This window comes from Dasypus novemcinctus, chromosome 31 (assembly GCF_030445035.2).
Source record: "Dasypus novemcinctus isolate mDasNov1 chromosome 31, mDasNov1.1.hap2, whole genome shotgun sequence".
Taxonomy (NCBI): Eukaryota; Metazoa; Chordata; class Mammalia; order Cingulata; family Dasypodidae; genus Dasypus; species Dasypus novemcinctus.
In genome coordinates this window covers 25,375,656-25,397,217 of record NC_080703.1, presented here as the reverse complement: position 1 = coordinate 25,397,217, position 21,562 = coordinate 25,375,656, and the positions used below count along the sequence as shown (strand labels likewise).

The 21,562-nt window shown below is 50.8% G+C and overlaps 1 protein-coding gene across 1 annotated transcript in view; it reads left to right on the top strand.

The window, feature by feature from the left end:
* Positions 1-2,237: 2,237 nt before the first annotated feature.
* Positions 2,238-21,562, top strand: part of GPD1L (glycerol-3-phosphate dehydrogenase 1 like) — a 70,812-nt gene continuing 51,487 nt past the window's right edge. The window contains exon 1 of the mRNA XM_058290760.2: positions 2,238-2,361. Within this exon, the coding sequence (XP_058146743.1) occupies positions 2,315-2,361 (47 nt within the window). The 5' untranslated portion in view covers positions 2,238-2,314. The remainder of the gene's footprint in view (positions 2,362-21,562) is intronic.

Sequence of the window (21,562 nt, the reverse complement as noted above, 5' to 3'; positions counted from 1 at the left end):
TGCCCCTCCTCCTGTCCTGCTGTGGGTTTTTTTTTTTGTTGTTGTCGTTTTTTGTTTTCTGTCTGTGTGGTCTTCTCTTCTCATTTTCTCTCCTCTAGGATTCACCAGGATTCGATCCTGGGGACCTCCGACTGGGAGAGAGGTTCCCTGTCAATTGTGCCACCTCAGTACCCAGTCTCTGCTGCACTTCACCTTGTCTCTCCCCTTCATCATCTTTCTGAGTGATTCACTTGTGCGGGGCACTGGCTCACTACGCAGGCCTGATTTTTCTTCTTCTTTTTCACCAGGAGGCCCCAGGGATCGAACCCAGGTCCTCCCATATAGTAGGGCCAAAGCTCTATCACTTGAGCCACATCCGCTTCCCTGAACATATCCTTTTGGGGGGCACAATTCAACCCAGAGCACCCCACAGTGGTCTGGGTCACAAGAATCCCACAGGGGGCTTCTTCCAAGCTTCTGCCTCCTGTCTCTGCCCCTGGGAATTCATCCAGAGGGTTCTTCCTATGATACCCAAAGCTGATGATGTCAGTCTCCCGCTTAAAACCCTAAAACGGCTTCTTCCGCCCTCAGAATTTAAGTACTAACTATTCAATGTGGCACACAAGGCCAGTCACGAGCAGGTGCCTCCTCTACACTCTAGCTCCAGTTCTCTCCGTCTCGCCTTGCCCTTCTTTCCCTCCCACTCATTTGTTCTCCCCTCCACCCATACTGAACTTCTACTAGCTCCTAACCCTGCCATTTGCTCTCCAGCCTCCTGACTTTGGCCTGAGCTTCATTCTCGGACTCCAATAGCTCGAACAGAAATTGTACTTTTCTGGAAGACTTCCCTGAACTCCAAAATCCAGGCCAGAGATCTCTTTTTCTGTGCTGCCATGGTAAACGATAGCATTTTCAAACCGTGGAGTAACTGTTAGCCTCCCCTCGAAAAATGAAAGTGTTTTAAGAGGTAGCACCTCTCTTGTTTAATATTTAATCCCTAGGACCTAGCACAGTGACTGGCCCATAACAGGTACTGAGAAGGTATATGTTGAATGACTGAATGGTGAGATGACTGTGGCATCTGGAATTCAACTCCTGGGCCTGACTCCCCACTGGACCTTGGGAAAGTCTTTTAATCTTGCTGTACCATTAGCACAAATAATTGAGATTAAACCATCAGTTAGGCAATGGAGAGCATGTTTTGTCTCACTCCCTCTTTTTAAGCAAATTTCCCTAAGTAAATATCAAGAGCAATATAGACAAACCTTTCACACTATGTAGAAGTGACAACAAAAATAAGTTAATCTCCTGAACATCAAATGAACAGACCTAGTATTTTTCTAAGTGTCGGAGTATGTAGTTTCTTCAGCCGCTCTCCACCGATACTTGAATTCACTGGTCTCAATCTTGGTTGCCTTTTGCAATTACATCTTGAGCTTTCCAAAAGCTCTGATGCCTCCATCCCACCTCCGGAGATTCTGAAGAAATTCCGGAGATTCTGAAGAAATTGGTCTGGGCTGGAGCCTGGGCTTGGAGATTTTTTAAAGTTCCAGGAACTGATATGCAGCAAAGATTGAGAACCATTGGTTTAAGGACTTCCTCCTCTGCCAACATGCGGCCCTGTACCAAGGACAGTGAATAAATAAAGTGCTATTTGCCAGGAAGCCGGGAAAGGTAGGCTCTGCACCATAAATTCTCCCGGTCTCCAGGACAACTCAGTAAAGAAAAAGAGGAGGCAAGCCCTGACACACTCATCTCCACCCCTGGGGCGCCCAGATCTCTTATCTTGACGACGTGAAATGTGTCAACCCTCCAGCGCAGGTACTGCCCAGCCAAGCCGGGAAGACCTCGGAGGAGCCTGGCTCCCTGAGAAGTAAGTTCAGGGGTGCCAGGCTATGCGCTGTGTCTGCAGAGAGGCAGAGGCTGAAAAGGCAGGCGGAGCCTTAGCCCCAGTCTGGACGACTACAATATGGTTAATCTGGGCGCCTCTCTCGGCTCCAATCGCTGTGGCAGCTCTTCCCGCTGGGCTGAGGCTGCCGTGCCCCGCAGAGCCAGCGCTTCCTGGGGTCCCCGGGCGCACCTGACCGCGGTGGGTGGAGCGCGGCGGACTACAAGTCCCGGCATGCCTCGGGCCGGGGGCGGGCCGCGCCGAGCGTGCGCAGTGGTTCTCGGGAGCGGGGGGCGGGCCCTCGCGGGCTGTCAGCCGCAGGGGCGGCGGCCATTGGTGGAGAGGCGGGCGTGGGCGGGGCGCCGCGGGCGGGCCGGGCGGGCGGCCGCCGGGGAGGCGCTGCGGGGCCTGCAGTGCGCGGCGCGGGGGCTGCGTTCCGGCCGGGCCATGGCCGCGGCGCCGCTGCGAGTGTGCATCGTGGGCTCGGGCAACTGGTGAGCGGCGCGGCGCCCGCGGCGGGGGCTCCGCCTCCAGGAAGCCGCTGCCCCGGGGCGGGCGAGGGCCGCGCGCCTCCGGCCGGCGCGGGCACCCGGCGCGGCGCGCGGGGCGGTGCGGGCGGGCGGCCTCCGGGCCGGGCGGGGCGCGCCGGGGAGGCCGTGCGGGGCCGATCGCGCCGCCCGGGGCCCGCGGGCCCGCGCCGGGGAGGGAGGGAGGGCGCCGCGCGGAGAGAGCGCGCCGTGCGCCCGCGGGCACCTGTCTGCGCCCGGGTCGCCACGAGGCCACCTGCGCGCCACGCCCCGGCCCGCGGGCGTGCGCCCCGCGCCCCCGGGAATCGCGGGCGGCCCCCGCATTCCCAGGTGGTTTTCTGAAAGCAGCGGGGGCTGAAGGGCACTGGCATTTCGGGCGCCCGCGAGGTGCCCGTGCCGCCCCCTCCTACGGCCATTTCTTAGGAACATTGTGTCGGGAGGGAGGTCTGAGTGGCAGCAGGCCCCGCTCCCGGAGGGCTGCGGGGGCGCTGGGAATTGCCCCCTGGGGAGATGTGCAGGCAGCTTTGCGTCTCCCCTGGACTCGGATTGTAACATTTAGGAAGCACTTTGTGCCAGGCGCTCTTCTGATCCCTTGACAGATGTCAGCCCTTGTAGCTCCTTCTGTCAAACTTACACAGTAGGGGTCTGCGCTGCGCCTGCGTGAATGTCGCCTAAAGCGGTAGGAGGCAGAGGATAGCCTCAGGTGTTTAAAATCGTTTTTTTTTTTCTTTCTTTCATTGTTGTGCACTATTTTTTCCAATTCTAAGGGACTGATGTAGGGTACTTAAAAGTGAGGGTGATTTTGTAATGCTCCTGCTTCCTAGTGTTTTCCGGTGATCTGACACCTAATTAAGGCTTCCAGAAGTCCTGGAGCAGGGGGACCTAGTTATTTAGTCTTAGTCTTACTTGGGAAAGACCTGGCTAAGAAATGCCCTCTTGGAGGAAAGCTTACCTGGTCCTCTGCTATTCCCTGCCACCAAGGCCCCTGTGCCTGTTGCTGACCTCTCCCCAGAAGATAATTCTTTATCTGTCTTTCCTCCCACCCAGCTCTTGAGAATAGCATCCACCCTAGTGCCAGGCACATGTTAAATAAACACTCAATGAATGGCTGGAAACTAATTTTTTTAAAATGCGATTATATTTGATTAGGTCATTCACTTGCATTGTTCAAAAATCAAAATAATAATAATAAATATATCTCTACAGCGGGAAAAAAAAAATCAACCCTCCACCCTTGTCCTCCAGGCACCTCTTGCAGGAACATAGTTTCTTTAAGCCTTTTCTGGAATAGCTTCTGCTGGTGAAGGTGAATGCTTACACATTCCTTTCCTGCTGTGTCCTGCAAAGACGCTGGTTTAGCGACACAGTGTTCTGCACAAGGTCTCATGGAGTTGCAGAGCTTCAGTTAGACTTTAGCTTGGTTTTGCCAGTTTTGATCTGAAGGTGACTTGCATGAGATGTCAGCTGCCCTGCTGGCCAGCAGGAAAAAGCACCCAGCTAGCATGTGTTCTCTTGACATTGGTTTCCTCCTCTGTAAAATCCCGCACATGATCGCCCCCTTTCCTGACTTGCCAGGGGTAATAGAAGTAGCACAGCCTGGCCGGGCTGGATTTGGGATTGGATCAAGGGAAGTGAAGTGAGCCTCCTGCCCCCTCCACTGGAATTTGGCCGCCAGCCCACACCGCCACTTTTCTGTGCTTGGCTGTTGACTTGGCCCCCTCCAGCTGGGGGAAGTGGAGTCGAACTTGGCCGGTGACACTGCAGCGTAGCAACTGAGACCCGCGTGCATGGCTTGGGCTGGCTGCCCGGCTCCGTTAATTATGGGATCAGACGGCAGCAGTTATTGGCTTCTCTGCCACTGCCCTGTGGACAGAGCTACTCCAGTCCTAGAGAGAGGATCACGACCTCCCCAAAGAGATTTAGGAAATTAGGAACCGAGCCGGTCCAGGGAGGCCCGTGGGGAGATCGGTTCTGGTCAGTAGCCATTTGAATGTTAGCCCAGTGTTTGGTGTTGGAGGGGTGCTGGAGGGGTATGGACACGACCGGACTGAGAAGGATAAGGGCTTGGAAAATAAATAAAAAAGAAAACAGGAGAAGACATGGCACTTTAGGTTCAGTAAATCAAATGGTTACACCGGTGTTTCTCTATAGGTCACTCAAGGACCACTTGCCTCTGATTGAAGCTTGACTGGCTGACTCAGATTCCCAGAGGGTGGGACGTTTTTTCCCTGAAACTGGCCTTTTGCTAATTTCAAAACAAGTTCCCCAAAAGATGGACCCGCCTTCCAGCTCTGGCCCTCACCTCAGGAATGTCAACGTTGCCTAAGCAGTATTTGCCCCCCGGGATCGAGCTCGGGGTGCTTCTGTACACAAAGGGGCCACACTGAATGAGCCCAGAGCTAAGAGGTGGCCTCACCCTCAGCACCTCCCGCACTCCACTGTCATTCATGGCGAATTGCCATAGTTACTCGAACCCCGGATCTAGCCGACCGGCCAGGAAGGACTTGGGAGGCAAGATGCACGGGGCGGCACACCGAGCCCTTAACCTGTCATTTGGTGCACCTGCTGTAAGGGGCAGGGTGGAGGCGGACGTGGCGCAGGCCAGAAACGGGGCCCCGGGGCGTCCAGCCGGGCCCTGCTCTGCCGCCCTCTGCTGGGGACGCGGAGAAGCGCCTCCCCACCTGCCGGGCTCTTCCTGGCCCCGCCTTGGGCAAACAACACAGGCTGCTTAGGTTTCTCCCGGAATGAAACAAAGCGTCTTCCCCAGGATCTTGGGAAGATCACCCGGCAGGATACAGTTCTAGAAGAAAGACGGCGGCCCTCCTCTGGGACGGGGAGCCTGTGTCCCCGAGGGGCTGGGGAGAGGCTCAGTTATTTGCATATAGAAAGGCCAGGACTCAGGGATAATTTGGGGAAGGAAAAATGATTTATTGACAGCCGGTGGGATCTGGGAGCTTTCTGTTCCAAAGGGAGCTTTCTGTTCCAAACCGGAGCCCTGAACCAGATTTTCAAGTTCCTTTTATACAGGGCGGGGAGTCAAATGGTGCTTTTATGAAAGAAAACGATTTTCCTTGTTAGCTAAGTGCTTGCCTGAGTACCAGATAGGTTTTGAATGAACATATCTGGCCACATTCCATCTGGATGCAACCTTGAATACACATTCTTTCTGAACATTCAAAGTCTAAAGGGCCTCTATTACTTAATTGGATTTCTAGGCCCACTTGGACACAGAATTAGATGATTTTGAATTCATGCACAGGCTATATTACATTTCCCCATTCGAGGCCAAGTCCAAGTCCACCTAAGCTTTGGCATCACCACCATCAGTTTCCCTGGACTGGTATGTATATAGAGTTTGCACTGCTAAATTGCCTCCTGGGACTGGAGTCATTGCCGTGGTCACAAGGGCAGGACTGCAGCCTCTCACTGTCCCACACCCACAGCTCAGGACACACGCAGCTTAGGTTATCTCCGAAGAGACGGAACAGCCTCCCACCCATAGCCCACATCACTTCTAGGGAGGGGCTGGGGCACCCAGTTTCTTTCCTGGCACCCGTGGATTATGGTTGGGATTCAGTGAGACATCCAGAGCGCGGTGCCTGGTAACTGGCGCTCCAGAATTGTCAGCTGCCGGTACCACGTTATTATTAGTTTTAACGTCCTTGACCTGTGCCATCTTTGAGTCCCCAAATGGATCCAGTTGGAGTTTGGCCCAGGAGGAGCGGCAGAGAGCAGGAGACACAGCTCCTGGAAATTGGGGGCGCTGCCTCGCCCTTGCCCTGGTTGTCACTGTCACCCCACACAGAGCCTGCGCTGCACAGTGGCCTGCGCCGGGCTCGTGACTGCCTGTTGCAACTGTCTGAACTGCTGCGCTCTGGCCCTTTGTCCACCTCCGTCCCCTTTTGTCTGTTGAGCTTGGTTTCTGTCACGTGGCCCGCTTCACTCCCCCACAGAAAGCTCTGGAACTGTCTGAGCCACGGTCAGTTCCTGTATTCACAGACCATCCCTCCCCCGTCCGCGGTCGCAGCCCGTGTTAGGAGAGGTGAGAGCTGAACTGGGGGGAGAATGCAGAGTTCCCTGGCGGGCCAGGGTGAGGAAGGTGGTAAAATTTAAAAAAGAAGACCTCGATTCCTAATCAGCTAGGTCCATCACCTGCCCAGCTTGGTTAGCCTAAAAACCACAAGCATGAGTCTGGGCATGCGCCAGGAATTCAGTATCACGTCTTGATCTTTTACCTTATTCGTCTCTCTCACTTCTTCCCCTCGCTCGTGGGGGACAGTAACAATCACAGCTGCCACTCATTGAAACCATTTTCGTGTCCAGTGCGTGCATTCTTTCATTTAAACTTAGCAACAGGCCGCCGCGGTGTTAGCCTTCCTATTTTAGATGACAAAACCAAGACATAGAGAAAACTTGCTCGAGTCAGTAGCCTCTCAAGTGACGTTGGAATCCAGCTCCTGCTAACTCCAGAGCCCATGTCTCTCTAAATTATTTCTATTTTCAGTGAGAAGTATGTCATCAAATATTGAGTATTTGCCCTCCCCCAACCAAAAGTCCCATCTAACTACGGTCCACTTATGAGAAGTAAAATTGAAATGAGGCCTTAAAAATCATCCTGCTCCATCGCCTTCCAAAGCAGGCGTGCCTTCTCTTGCACATGATCCCAGCTTACTGTTGTTAAAGGAGCTGCCCTTCTTAAAATCAATCTAGCAGTTTGATTGTTAGGCAACTCTTGTCTTTGAGCTGGAAATCCGCTGCCTCCAACTCTCACCCGTTCATCTCAGTGCAGTGCCTGGTTGAGCCCACCCTTTTTTTTCTTTTAAAGATTTATTTTATTTATTCCTCTCCCCTTCCCCCCATTGTCTGCGCTCTGTGTCCATTCGCTGTGTGTTCTTCTGTGTCCACTTGCATTATCCGGTGGCACTGGGAAACTGTGTCTCTTTTTTTGTTGCATCATCTTGCTGCATCAGCTCTCCATGTGTGCGGCGCCATTCCTGGGCAGGCTGCATTTTTTTCGTGCGGGGCGGCTCTCCTTGCAGGGTGTACTCTTCGCATGTGGGGCTCCCCTACGTGGGGGACACCCCTGCATGGCACTGGCGCATCAGCATTGCGCATGGTCCAGCTCCACACAGGTCAGGAGGCTCTGGGTTTGAACCCTGTACCTCCCAGGTGGTAGGTGGACGCTCTTTCCATTGAGCCACATCTGCTTCCCCCCAGCCCTTTTCTAAGGCACATTGGTTTGGATAGAAAATTCGTGTCCACCAAGGCTTCTCCGTGGTATCCCCAAGTCTCCCAGCTGGTGGGATTTCTGGGGTCCTGGTTGCTGTTTGAAAGTGGTCCCCAGGTCCTTCCCCTCTGCCCCTCCAGCCCCTGCCTCCTACTTGGTGATGTCAAGAACTAAGCTCCCTTAAGTTTATACCGAGAGCACTTTACCGTCCTGCTTCGGTGGGGTGTGGCCCCTTCCACGACTGGGAGTTGGGACTTGAGTGGATTACCTCTGCAGCGTAACAATCTACCCCAAAACGTAGGGACTTAAAAGAACAAACCTTTATTAAGTCGCCGTTCTGCGGGTTTGGGCTGGACCCAGCGGGGTGGGCCTCCTGTTGGTCTAGCCTGGGCTCACCGGTGGCTGCAGTCAGCTGGGGGCTGGCCGGGGCAGTCTTTTGGAGACGGCCCCCCTCACGTGTCCCGCAGTGGGCAGGCTTCGGCCAGCGTCCAGGAGTGGCCCGGCCCGGGCCTCTCGTCCTCCAGCAGGCTAGCTGGGGCTCTGGATTCCAGCGGCCGCAGGAGAGGACCCGCCTCAGGGTGCAGGCATTTTTTCAGAACGCTGGGAATGAGACCAGGTGCCTCCCCAGTCTGTGAATTGAGATTTAGAGTCTCCCAAATCAGCGGCTTTCAGCTTTTTCTTTTGACTGCGACGAACTGACCTAAATGTACGTCATGACCCAGGACACCATGTCAACCAGAAGCAAATGTTTCCCAGTAACAAGGGCAGCCGTGGGTAAGGCTTGCTGATATTTTCTTCTGTCCTTTTTTTTTTTTTAAGATTTATTTTTATTTATTTAATTCCCCTCCCCTCCCCCGGTTGTGTTTTCTGTGTCTTTTTGCTGCGTCTTGTTTCTTTGTCCGCTTCTGTTGTCGTCAGCGGCACAGGAAGTGTGGGCGGCGCCATTCCTGGGCAGGCTGCTCCCTCCTTCACGCTGGGTGGCTCTCCTTACGGGGCGCACTCCTTGCATGTGGGGCTCCCCTATGCGGGGGACACCCCTGCGTGGCACGGCACTCCTTGCGTGCATCAGCACTGCACATGGGCCAGCTCCACACAGGTCAAGGAGGCCCGGGGTTTGAACCGCGGACCTCCCATGTGGTAGACGGGCACCCTAAGCACTGGGCCAAAGTCCGTTTCCCTCTTCTGTTCTTTGTTTTACTTATTTCAGTGTCTTCGTAACCCTCTGTATTAGTCAGCCAAAGGGGTGCTGATGCAAAGTACCAGAAATCGGTTGGTTCTTATACAGGGTACTTATTTGGGGTAGGAGCTTACAGATGCCAGGCCATAAAGCATAAGTTACTTCCCTCACCAAAGTCTATTTCCAAGTGTTGGAGCAAGATGGCTGCTGACATCTGCCAGGGTTCAGGCTTCCTGGGTTCCTCTGGGCTCAGCTTTGTTTTCTCCACAAGGTCAGCTGTAGACTATGAGGCTCTCTAGGCTTTGCCTCTCTCCACAGGTCAGCTGTAGACTAACTTGTCTACAGCTCTGTCTCTCTCCCTGGGGTTTCTGCCATGTCTAAGGAGCCTTCTCTGTTCCTGTGTTCTTCTCCTGGCTCAGGATTTCTGTCTTCCTGAGGCTGGCTTCTCTTTCCTCTGTGTGCTGACTTCCCAGGGCTCCAGCCTAAGGCTTCAGCATCAAACTCCAGCATCAAACACCCTCACGTCTGTCCTTTGCATGTCTTTTATCTGTGAGTCCCCAGCCACCAAGGGGTGACATGGCCCAATCAAAGCCCTAATCATAACTCAGTCATGCCCAGGTACAGACCAGATTACAGACATAATCCACCATCAATTTTTGGAATTCATAACCATCTCAAACTGCTGCAGCCTCAGTCTGGGAAACACCGTCCCAGGTAGTAAGACAGGCTCTTGTTCTCACAAACACAAGCCGAGCGCATCTCCGGGGAACAGCATTTGGATCGCGTGGACCTGGTTTTCCCAGGGCTGAAGAGGAGCTGGTGTGCAGGGCTTGCGCGCGAGAGGAGCTGGAGCTCTGGAACACGTCTGCCCGTACGTGCTTCTCCAGCTCTGACCTCATGGCCCTAAGTCCAGTGACCGTGGTGGCAAAACCCTCCCAGGATGAAGGGAGCCGTTCACGTCCTGACAACAGTGCCGTGCAGCCGAACTCCTTTTGTCTAACGGGAGATTGAAGCTGCCCATTTCTAAATGGGTTCTCTTGAGTGGAAAACCCTCCCCCCCCCCCCACGCCCCCCAGGAGTGCAAGTGCCTTGCATAGTCTGGCCTCTGGTTCTCACCCTTGTGGGTTGTCTGAGATGCTCTATATGCAGACACTTTGTAAACTGTCAAGTGCTATGTAAACATTAGTAATTATTATGGGTTGTAGCAGGTTGATATGGTTGTGAATTCCAAAAATAGATATTGGATTGTGCTTGTAATCCGATCTGTACCTGGGCACGATTGAGTTATGATTGGGGTGAGGGGACTCACAGATAACAGGCATGGCGAAGGACAGAGCTGGGGGTTTCTGATGTTGGAGTTTGGATGTTGGAGTTTGATGCTGAAGACTTAAGCTGGAGCCCTGGGAAGTCAGCACCCAGAGGAAACAGAAGCCAGCCCCAGGAAGAGAGAAATCCTGAGCCCAGGAAAAAGAAGCCTGAGAATGGAGGAACCCAGGAAGCCTGAACCCTGGCAGACGTCGGCAGCCATCTTGCCCCAAATAGACTTTGGTGAAGGAAGTAACTTGTGCTTTATGGCCTGGTATCTGTAAGCTCCTACCCCAGATAAATACCCCTTATAAAAACCAACCAGTTGCTGGTGTTTTGCATCAGCGCCCCTTTGGCTGACTTATCCTAGTCTCATTATTGTTATTATCAATAGGAGTAGTATTTTAAGAGGTCCCTGGCATGAACTCAGGACCTTGTACATGGGAAGCAGGTGCTCAACCACTGAGCTACACCCACTCCCCAGTCTAATTATTAAGAATGAACCCTTTTGCTGTCAGTGCAATCTTGTTTTAAATAATAAATCTTATGACCACCCTGCTTTTAATGAATTCTTGTGTCTTTGGATCACATGATTCCAATCCCCAGAACCAAAATCAGTAATGATTATAAGTAGGTTTCATCTCAAAGTGCTGACTCCCGTTGATGAGAGCTGCGTGGAATCCTCTCTTAAGAGCGATTCCCATCCCCTTTCATTCCTTTTTTTTTTTAAGATTTATTTATTTATTTATCCTCCCCTCCCCCCGCCCCGGTTGTCTGTTCTTTGTGTCTATTTGCTGCGTCTTCTTTGTCTGTGGCACGGGAATCTGTGTTTCTTTTTGTTGCGTCATCTTGCTGTGTCAGCTCTCTGTGTGTGCGGCGCCATTCCTGGGCAGGCTGCACTTTCTTGCGCGCTGGGCGGCTCTCCTTACGGGGCGCACACCTTGTGCGTGGGGCTCCCCTACATGGGGGACACCCCTGCGTGGCAGGGCACTCCTTGCGCGCATCAGCACTGCGCATGGCCAGCTCCACACGGGTCAAGGAGGCCCGGGGTTTGAACCGCGGACCTCCCATGTGGTAGATGGACGCCCTAACCACTGGGCCAAGTCCGTTTCCCATTTAATTCCTGATTTTAAAAATTTTCTATTTTTTTAAGGTAGAAGCTTAGATTGTTGATTTGAGGCCATTCTTTTTTTTTCCCTCTACTGACATAGGCCTTTAAAGCTATAAAACTTCCCTCTTAGTTCTGCTTTAGCTACATCTACTTAATTTTGATATGTTGTGTTTTTTATTGAGCTCAATATATATGTATTAATGTATACATAATGTTAATGTATGTGTTATATATACAGAATAAATATATGTATCAAAATATACATTTATTTAAATTTCCATGTGATGTTTTCTTTCATTCGGGAGTTATTTAGAACTGTATTGTTTGATTTCCAAATATTTGGGAATTTACCATTTTTTTCTGCTGTTGATTTCTAATTATTATTGGCAGAGGACATACTTTGGATGATTTCAGTTCTTTTAAATGTATTGATACTTGTTTTATGGCCAACATGTGGTCTATCCTGGAGAATTTCCAGGTGCACTTGAAAAGAATGTGTTTTCTGCCTTTCTTGGGTAGATTGTTTCTATATGTCAGATTATATTGGTTGATAATGTTGTTCGATCGTTTTAACCTTGTTGATGAAAACTTCTAGTTCTATCAGCCTGAGAGTGGAGTGTTGAAGTGTCCAATTATTATTGTGGAATTGTTTGTTTTGCCTTCCAGTTCTGACAGTCATCTTTTCGTGTGTTGGGGCTCTCTCATTAGGTGTGTATATATTTATAATTGTTATATAGGTTCCTGATGTGCTGACCTTTTAATAAAAATTAAATGCCCTTCTTGTTTTTTCTTCTAATAGAAAAACAAAAAGGAGAAGCTTCTGAGGGGAAAAGCAGCTCTGGCTTTTCCATCTCTGATGGAAATGTGGGAGTAGGGGTTGGTGGGCCCTGGCAGTCTCTGTGCTAAATTACCGTTGCTGCTTGGACCGAGGTGACCCTGCCGAGGTGGGGCCGGCCCAGGAAGCCTGAGCAGCCAGCCCGTGCTCAGTGTGAGCCTGCAGCTGCGCGGTCAGACCCCGTACCGAGGACAAACGTTTCCTGAGCAGCCAGCCCGTGCTCAGTGTGAGCCTGCAGCTGCGCGAAGGTCAGACCCCGTACCAGGGACGAACGTTTGTTGAGCCCTTACCACAGGTCAGGCATTCGAAGTGCTGTATGTACTATCTCAGTTATTGTTACAGAGTGAGGTATCGTCGTAATATTTCATAGCTAATATGTCATAGCTAATCGTCCAGAGCCACTAAGTGCTGAAAGACTGAACTTAGCCCACAGCTTGCCCTCCGCACTCACCCACTCAGCCAGCCAGCCATCCAGCCGTTCTCCTAATCCTTCCTTCTTTCCTTCCCTCCCTCGCTCCCTCCTTCTTTCCCTCCCAACCATCCATCCATCCACCGTTAGTTAAAATTCACACGGTTCAAAAATTATAGAATTTTATAATTATATTATAATTGTATAATCATAATTCTCTCTTCCACCCTTTCCTTTATATATCCTGTTGCAACACCATACATAAGTGACCATTTTATGGGGTTCTTGTATAATGTTCCTAAATTCCTTAATGCACAGGTAAACATGTAGTCTTATTTGTTCCTTCTAGTTGTTGCTTTACACAAAAGGTAATGCACCCTACACAGCCTTGTCCAGGAGAACGTTCTGCAGTGAGGGAAATGTTCAGTACTTGTCCTGTCGAGCGCAGTTGCCGCTAGCCATGTGTGGCTGTTGGGCACTTGAAATGTTGTGATAGTGACTGAATTTTTTCCTTTTATTTTAATTCATTAAAATTGTCATTCAGATGTCATATGTGGCTGGTGGCTGCCGCATTGGACAGTGAAGTTCTGCATGCTACTTTTCACTGTTTTCTTTGTTGAACAATGTGTCTTCCAGATCTTTCTGTACGTAGAAGACCTTATTCTTTTCATAGATACATAGTATTCCAGGGTTTGGATACCTTTGTTTCATCAGGTCCCTCTTGATCACTGGTTCTTAACAAGGGGTCTGTGAAATTCAAAAAAGCAATTCCTGTGGGGACATGGTGCATGTGTGATATATTTGTTATATAATACACAGTATAGCGTGGACTTAGTGAGGGGTCCATGGTTTTCACCTGGTGGCACAGGGGTCCATGGAACAAAAGAGGTTAAGAACCCCTGCTCTTGGTGGACTTTTGGGTGTTTCCTCTTTTTTTGCTGTTCTTGACCTTCAGCTGTGAATAACTTCATATTCACTCACTGGAAGTATGTCCGTATAAGCCAGCCGGAACTCTAAGGAGACATGACAGTGATTTAGCCATGATTTCTGATTTCACTTTTTGCTATGTAATAAACAAATGTTAGGAAGGTGGAGAGTGGCACCCCAGCTTTTGAGCAGAAAGAAATGTAAGCGGAAGAGAGGTTTGTTTGCTCTGAATTACTCAGCATGTCCAGGAAAGAGCAAGCTGAGATTTTACATCACTGAGGCGCTTAGTGGGTGTTTGAAAATAGTTTCCAGCGATTCTCATTGGGGATGTGTGTGTGCTTTCAGTTATTGTGTCAGCAATGAGCAGGTGCCAGGTGACTGTTAGGATCTGCACTGCCTGGTTCTTTTCCGTGGTTACCTGATGGGCCTGCAGGATGGGTTTGTCCAAAAAGCTGAAGCTAGGATGTAGAATAGGCTGGTTTAAGGCACTGGGAAAACAAGTCGACTGTCCGCTGTCATTGGTAGTGGTCCATAAAGGTGATTGATGAACCTGCGTCTTGAGCATTCTCTGGGCCCTGTCACGTGGTCTCCCGGGGGTCCCCTGCTACCTGTACCTTTGATTTTGGGATGAATTCCTCACTGACATCCGCCCTTTCCTCCAGCTGGACATTCTCCCCATGGTGGACCCATGGCTGGCATGGCCGACCAGGTCATGGGTTAGAACACTGTGGAACAGGAAGTGGATTTGGCTTAACGGATAGAGCGTCTACCTACCACATGGGAGGTCCAGGGTTCAAACCCTGGGCCTCATGACCCCTGTGGAGCTGGCCCACACGCAGTGCTGATGCGCACAAGGAGTGCCATGCCACGCAGGGGTGTCCCTCACGTAGGGGAGCCCCACGCGCAAGGAGTGCGCCCCGTAAGGAGAGCCGCCCCGCGTGAAAAAAGTGCAGCCTCCCCAGGAATGGCACCGTACACACGGAGAGCCGACACAGCAAGATGATGCAACAAAAAGAAACACAGATTCCCGGTGCTGCTGACAAGAATGCAAGCAGACGCAGAAGAACACACACAGTGAATGGACATAGAACGCAGACAACTGGCAGAGGGGAGAGCGGGGAAGGGGAGAGAAATAAAAAATAAATCTTTTAAAAAAACAAGAACACTCCAGAACAGGTGATCGAGGCGTGGCTTCACCCCCATTGAGTCTGCAGCTCTGGGAAGACTGGGAAATCACTATTGGGTAGGATAGGGTTCAGGGGTTGTTTTGGTTTGCCCAAGGACTGCCGATGCAAAGTACCAGCAATCTGTTGGCTTTCGTAAAGGGTATTTATTTGGGGTGGAAGCTCCCAGCTCCAAGGCTGTAAAGAGTCCAGGTCAAGGCACCTTCAGAGGTGCCCTCACCCCAGTCAGGTGCCACGTGTTGAAGCGAGATGGCGGGCGGCCTCTGCCCGGGCTCTCTCTCCCCCTCCAGAGTCTGCTGTCTCCTGGAGCTCGCAGGTGCAGGGCTTGCCTCTCTCCAGGCCCTGTCTTCCCAAGTTCAGCTGCAAGCCGTCAAGCACATATTTGGGCTGCTCTCTTGAGCTGCCCTGCGAGCCCGGCCTCTTTGAGCCTCTCGGGGGCTTGTTTTCCTGCAGTCCTCTGTCTCACATTGCAGAATCCAACCTGCAGGCTTCCTCTTTCCTCTGCCTATCCCCGGGAGTCTGTTTACAGCAGACCTCGCAAGGGGGTGGGGCTCGACCTGAGCCACGCCTCCTGACCTAGGCCAATCAGAAACCCTAAAGCAATCTCATCAGGCACTCTAACCAAAGGTCCCTCGGAACTAAATTCAGTGCAATCAAAGGGTATCCCTGTTTGTTTTTTTAAAATTTATTCATTCTTGTATTGTCTGGGTTTTGGTTTTGTTTTTGTTTTTTAAATTTGCTTTTGTTATTTATATATTTTGTTTTTGTCGAAAGGTATTGCACCCAGAGGGATAGATAGATTTGTTTATTACAAACATAATCCTTCTCTTATTGGGAGTCCTAAAATAATCTCAAACTGATATAGAGGATAATCTATGGATTCAAGTTATGCCTACTAGTTTCTAGTTTCCAGTTCCAGCAGGCCCTTGAACCTGCTGAAACTTGTGTGTTTTAGATTAGGGGGAAGGTCTCGTAAAGATTTTAAAACATGGGAATGATTTGCAATCAGAAAAACGAAGAAAACATAAAGAAATTAGACATGTCTAATTGAGAAAAGTACAGGAAAGTATGAAGAATAAAATAATCTTCACTTGTAATCCTACCAACAAGCAACAGTCAGCAAATGTTTTTTTTAACCTCTCCCACCCCCTCATTGTTTGCACTTGCTGTGTCTGTTCAGCTTCCTTGTTTCTTTAGGAGGCACCAGGAACTGAACCAGGACCTCTGATAAGGGAGGGAGGCGCCTAATCCCTTAAGCCACCTCCATTCCCTGCTTTGTTGTGTCTCTCATTATGTTTTTCCTCTTGTGTCTCTTGTTGCATCATCTTGTCTCCTCAGCTCACCATCCTGCTAATCCTTTTTAGGAGGCACTGGGAACCTCTGCTCTCCCCTTTGTGTCTCTCATTGTGTTTTTTACTTGTGCCTCTTGTTGCATCAGTTTGCCACACCTGCCTGTTGCACCACCTCGCTGTCTACTTTAGGAAGCACTGGGATCCCAACCAGCGACCTCCCATGTGGTAGGCGGGAGCCCAATTGCTTGAGCCACATCTGCTTCCCAGCAAATGTTTTTGAGCAACAAAACTTTGCCTACTTTAATGGGCGCATGAATCACCCAGACCCTGTGGCAGTGTGGGTTCTTATTCAGGGGGTCTTGAGGGGGGCCTGAGACCCTGCTTTTCTAACAAGCTCCCACCACTGCTCCTGATGCTGGTCTGACTGCAGACCAGGTACTGTGCTACATTTCATGCATCTTCTTGCAGGCCTTTTTCTACATATGAATTTTTTTAATTGCTTGTGATCATATGGTAGGTACAGTTTTGCACCTTGCTTTTCTTAAAACTTTACATTCGATCAGAAGCGTTTTCCTTGGCAGTTGGAATTTTTGATAGGGCTTTTTTTTTCCCTTTCTCTCTCTTTTAAATGAAGTTAGTGGCATTGATCTTTTTTTCCTCTGTGCTTTCTTCCTTTGATTTTAAGCTTAGAAAGCTTCCCTATCCAGAGATCAAATAAACATTCACCAAGTTGAATCTATGTTTAAAATACTTCATTTTTTACACTTGTGCATAATTCTTTGGCATTCAATTGTGCTTTAAAAGCCCTTTAGCTTCAGAGAACTACACAAAATGGTAACAGTGTCTCTCCCTGGGTGGCGGGACTATTTTTAATTGGTTTCTCCTCCTTCCCTGTATTAGCCTTTATGAGTGAAAAAGTAGACTATTTAATCCACGCCTGGCCATCTCTTCCCCATGGAACCAGAGCCAAGACACCTCCCGGGAGAGGTGGGGACTGGGATGCGGCGACTCTGTTTAACTCCCCTCCTTGGGGCGCGGTCAGATCAGGGATGGCCTGCCGGCCCCTGCTGGCCCAGAAAGGCTCTGCACCCCACGGCGCGGCACGGGCCCCAATTCTGGCAGGAATCCCCCAGTCCAGTTAAAACAGCACGTCCATTCAGAGAGGAAGGGGCGAGAAGGCCGGTGGACATGGCGAGGGTCAAGGTGTTGGGGGGCTGGCCGCAGGGGGTCAGCAGCGGGGGTCCTTCCGGCCAGGGCCAGGGGCAGGGTGGGGAAGACGTGGCCACGCTCTGCCAGTGGGCGCCTGTGTGCTCTCCAGGCTGCGGCTCCTTCTTGTGAACAGTGGGGAGCACGATCGGCCCCGTCCACCTCACGGGCCTGCTGGGGGCCAGGGCAGGCCCCCTGGGGAAACCACGTAAGACTGTGTCCGACTCGGGTACACACACAGCCGGGGCTCTTTCTCTTCTTCCTTCTGAAAATTTTATTGTGGTGACGTATATACAACATAAAATTTCCCATCTAGCCTTTCCAAATATACAATTCAGTGGTGGTCAGTTACACTCACCGTGCTGTGCAGCTTTCACCACCGTCCTTCACCGAAACGTTTCCATCTCCCCAAACCAGCAACTCTGCACCCATTGAGCACCAACGCCCCTTTCCCCCTCCCGGCCCACCCTGTAATCTGCTCCCTGTTTATGCATTTGCATATCCTAGATACTTCTTTTTTGTTTCTTTAAACATTCATTTTTTTAGATTTTTATTTTATTTATTTCTCTCCCCTTTCCCCCCATTACCTGCTCTCTGTGTCCATTTGCTGTGTGTTCTTCTGCATCCACTTGCATTATCCGGTAGCACCAGGAAACTGCGTCTCTTTTATGTTGCATCATCTTGCTGCTTCAGCTCTCTCCGTGTGTGCAGCGCCATTCCTGGGCAGGCTGCGCTTTTCACGCGGAGCGGCTCTCCTTGCGGGGCACACTCCTTGCACGTGGGGCTCCCCTATGCAAGGGCGCCCCTGTGTGGCATGGCACTCCTTGCACGCATCAGCTCTGTGGGTGGACCAGCTCATCACACGGGTCAGGAGGCCTGGGGTTTGAACCCTGGACCCTCCATATGGTAGGTGGACACTCTATGAGTTAAGCCACATCCGCTTCCCTCCTCAGCATTTCATATAATTGGAATTACACAACATCTGTCCTTTTATGCCTGGCATCTCGCTCACTGTGATGCCTTCGAGGTCCATCTGTGTTGTCACCTGTAGCAGAACTTCCTTCCTTTTACTGGCTGAGTAATAGTCCACTGTGCGGCTGTACCGCATTTTGTTCGTCCATTCGCCCACTGATGGACGCCCTGGCGATGGCCGCCTCTTGCAGTTGTGACGCTGTCGCTGTGAACGCCCTTGTGCTGGCATCTGTTCAAGTCCCTGCTTTCATACCTTTGGGGCGTACACCTGGAAGTGGGATTGCTGGGCCACACAGTCATCCTTTGCTCTCTCAAGAGCCGCCACGCTGGGGGCTGCGCCGGTTCCCACCGCCACCAGCGACGGCGGAGGGCCCCGAGGTCCCCGCATTCCCACCCGTGCCGGTGTTCCATTTCCACCCCTTCCTCTCCCTCCTCTCCACTGTCCCCTCCCCATGTGGTCTCCCCCTGCCCTTCCCCTGTCTCTTCTCTTCCCTCCTGGCCACCTCCCTCTGCTCCCTTCCCTCCTGCTCTTCCTTCACTATCTCCTCCTTCCTCCACTTCCCCCTCCTTGTCCGCCTGCCTTTTTCCTCCTCTCCCTCCCCCTTCCCCTCTCCTCCTTGTGGACCCCCTCCTCTCCCTGGCAGAAGCAGTGCCTCTGCTTTTCGGCAGCAGCAGGTGCTCTTTGCACCTGTCTCCTGTGCCCCGCCCCCTGCCTGGGAACACCCTGCCCTCTGCTGAGCGCGGAGCTCAGCCCCAGGGACCCTTCCTCCTGGCTCTCCCTGACCCCCACCTCATGTCGCCGCTTGGCCGCACTGGTCACAGGGACGCAGTCTTTCTGCGCGTCCGCTCACCTGGAACCCCGTCAGCCTCCGCTCTGCTGTCGCCAAGCTCCACGCGGGCGGGCGTTGCCTTGCTTTTGTTTCCCGGCTTCCCTCGGTCCAGCATGGTGCTAAGAATGAAATGATGAAGATTGCTAACTTGTTACAGAGATGCTTTTTTCTTATTTTTCTCCAGTATGTTATAAAATAGCCAGAAGTTAATACCTGAAATTACTGAAACCAGAGAGATCAGCCCCACCCCTGTGTATACTTGTATACTTACTACTGTGATTGTAATCCTCGACTCTTTTTTTTTTAAAGGTTTATTTTTTATTTATTTCCCCCCCCCCCCCCCGCATTGTCTGCTCTCTGTGTCAATTCGCTGTGTGTTCTCCTGTGTCCGCTTGCATTCTCGTCAGCGGCACTGGGAAACTGGGACTCTTTTTTGTTGGGTCATCTTGTTGTGTCAGCTCTCCGTGTGTGCGGTGCCATTCCTGGGCAGGCTGCACTTTCTTTCACGCTGGGCGGCTCTCCTTACGGGGCGCACTCCTTGCGCGTGGGGCTCCCCTATGCAGGGGACACCCCTGCGTGGCAGGGCACTCCTCGTGCGCATCAGCACTGCTCATGGGCCAGCTGCACACGGGTCAGGGAGGCCCTGGGTTTGAACTGTGGACCTCCCATGTGGTAGACGGACGCCCTATCCATTGAGCCAAATCTACTTCCCTAGACTTACTTTTGTTCAGAGTTATTTCAAACTAGGTTCACACTGGCCTATACTTAGCGGTGGTGATGGTAGCCACACACACACCCCCCCCCCCCCGATGGAATCCGTAAAAACCCAAAAGTCTTGAAAACCAGGGAGGCAGTTTGGGGCCCGTAGGCCTCCATTCTCCTTTGCTTGCACAATCAACTCTTTCTCTCCTGGAGACCCCAGTGTCTCAGGAATTAGTCTTTAAAGTGCATTGGGGGGAAACGGACTTTGGCCCAGTGGTTAGGGCGTCCGTCTACCACATGGGAGGTCCGCGGTTCAAGCCCCGGGCCTCCTTGACCCGTGTGGAGCTGGCCATGCGCAGTGCTGATGCGCGCAAGGAGTGCTGTGCCACGCAGGGGTGTCCCCACGTAGGGGAGCCCCACGCGCAAGGAGTGCGCCCCATAAGGAGAGCCGCCCAGCGCGAAGGAGGGAGCAGCCTGCCGAGGAATGGGCCCGCCCACACTTCCCGTGCCGCTGACGACAACAGAAGCGGACAAAGAAACAAGACGCAGCAAACAGACACAGAAAACAGACAACCGGGGGAGGGGAGGGGAATTAAATAAATAAAAATAAATCTTTGAAAAAAAAAAATAAAGTGCATTGGGAGGAAAGAACCCACCTTTGTTCTGTAACAATGGTGCCTGAATAAACAATTCTTTAGTCTACAAAGGACAAGTATAAATTTGAAGAAAGTGTGGGCTTTGGAAACATCACAGTTTGAACTGCTGGCTCTTTGTGAACAGGGCAACCAGATCCTCTGCATGAGCCTCAGTTTCTCCATCTGTAGAATGGGGCGATGTGCACCTCTCTTGTGGGTGATTGTATAGGTCAAATGAAGTATTTTTTTTTTCATTTTAAAAACAATTTATTGAAGTATATCATTCATACATGGACATATATAAACAATAAGTGTTTAATCAAAATTGAGAACTTACAAAATAAACATGCATAACATCACACAGGGCTCCCCTACATCACCCACCACAAATACCTTGTATTGTTTTGAAACGTTTGTAACAAATTACGAAAGAGCCTCATCAAAGTATTACTACTAACTTTAGTCCGTATCTTACATTTCTGTCTATTCCCCAATCCACTCTATTATTTTTTTTTGTGTCCATAAACTGTGCAATTTATCCAAAGCATACAATCAACAGTATTTGGTATCATCACTGAGTTGAACATTCATCCCTTCAGTCAAGAGTAGAGCATTTTCATGACTCCAAAAAATAAAACCAACCAAAAGCAAGCCACTCTCATACCCACGTTTTACCACTACTAATTAGAAATCCCATGATGTGCTTTCACCATTTCTATCCATTTCCAAACAACGTTTTACCAGTTCTACACAGATTACTGCTCAGCTCTCCACTCTCTAACCACATCCTTTTCTGGGGTGACTTATCTATTAACTCCATGAGTTTGCTCATTATATTTAGTTCATAATTGTGAAGTCATAGAATATTTGTCCTTTGCGCCTGGCTGGCTTCACTCAACACAATGTCCTCCAGGTTCATCCACACTGTCATATGCTTCACGACGTCATCTCTTCTTACAGCTGCATAATATTCCACTCACGTGCATATCCCACAGTTGTTTATCCATCAGTTGAGAGACCCCTGGGCTGCTTCCATCTTTTGGCGAAGGTACATAATGGCACTGTGAGCGCAGTGTGCAGGTGTCTGTTGGTGTCACTGCTCTCAGTCCTTCTGGGTATCTACCCATACTAGTACTGCAGGGTCACATGGTCCATCTATAGTAATTTCCTTAGGAAGCCCCAAACAGACACAGTGGCTGTACCAGTCAAAGTTTTCTTTGTGCTCACTCAGTGTCTTCTTAATGTCTTTATTTCTTTAGCCATGTTGTCCTTCAACTCCATGATTTGATCTGGGAGGTTTGTATAAACCTCACTGATAAGCTGTTTCAAGTCCTGTGTCTCATCGGGAGCTCTGAT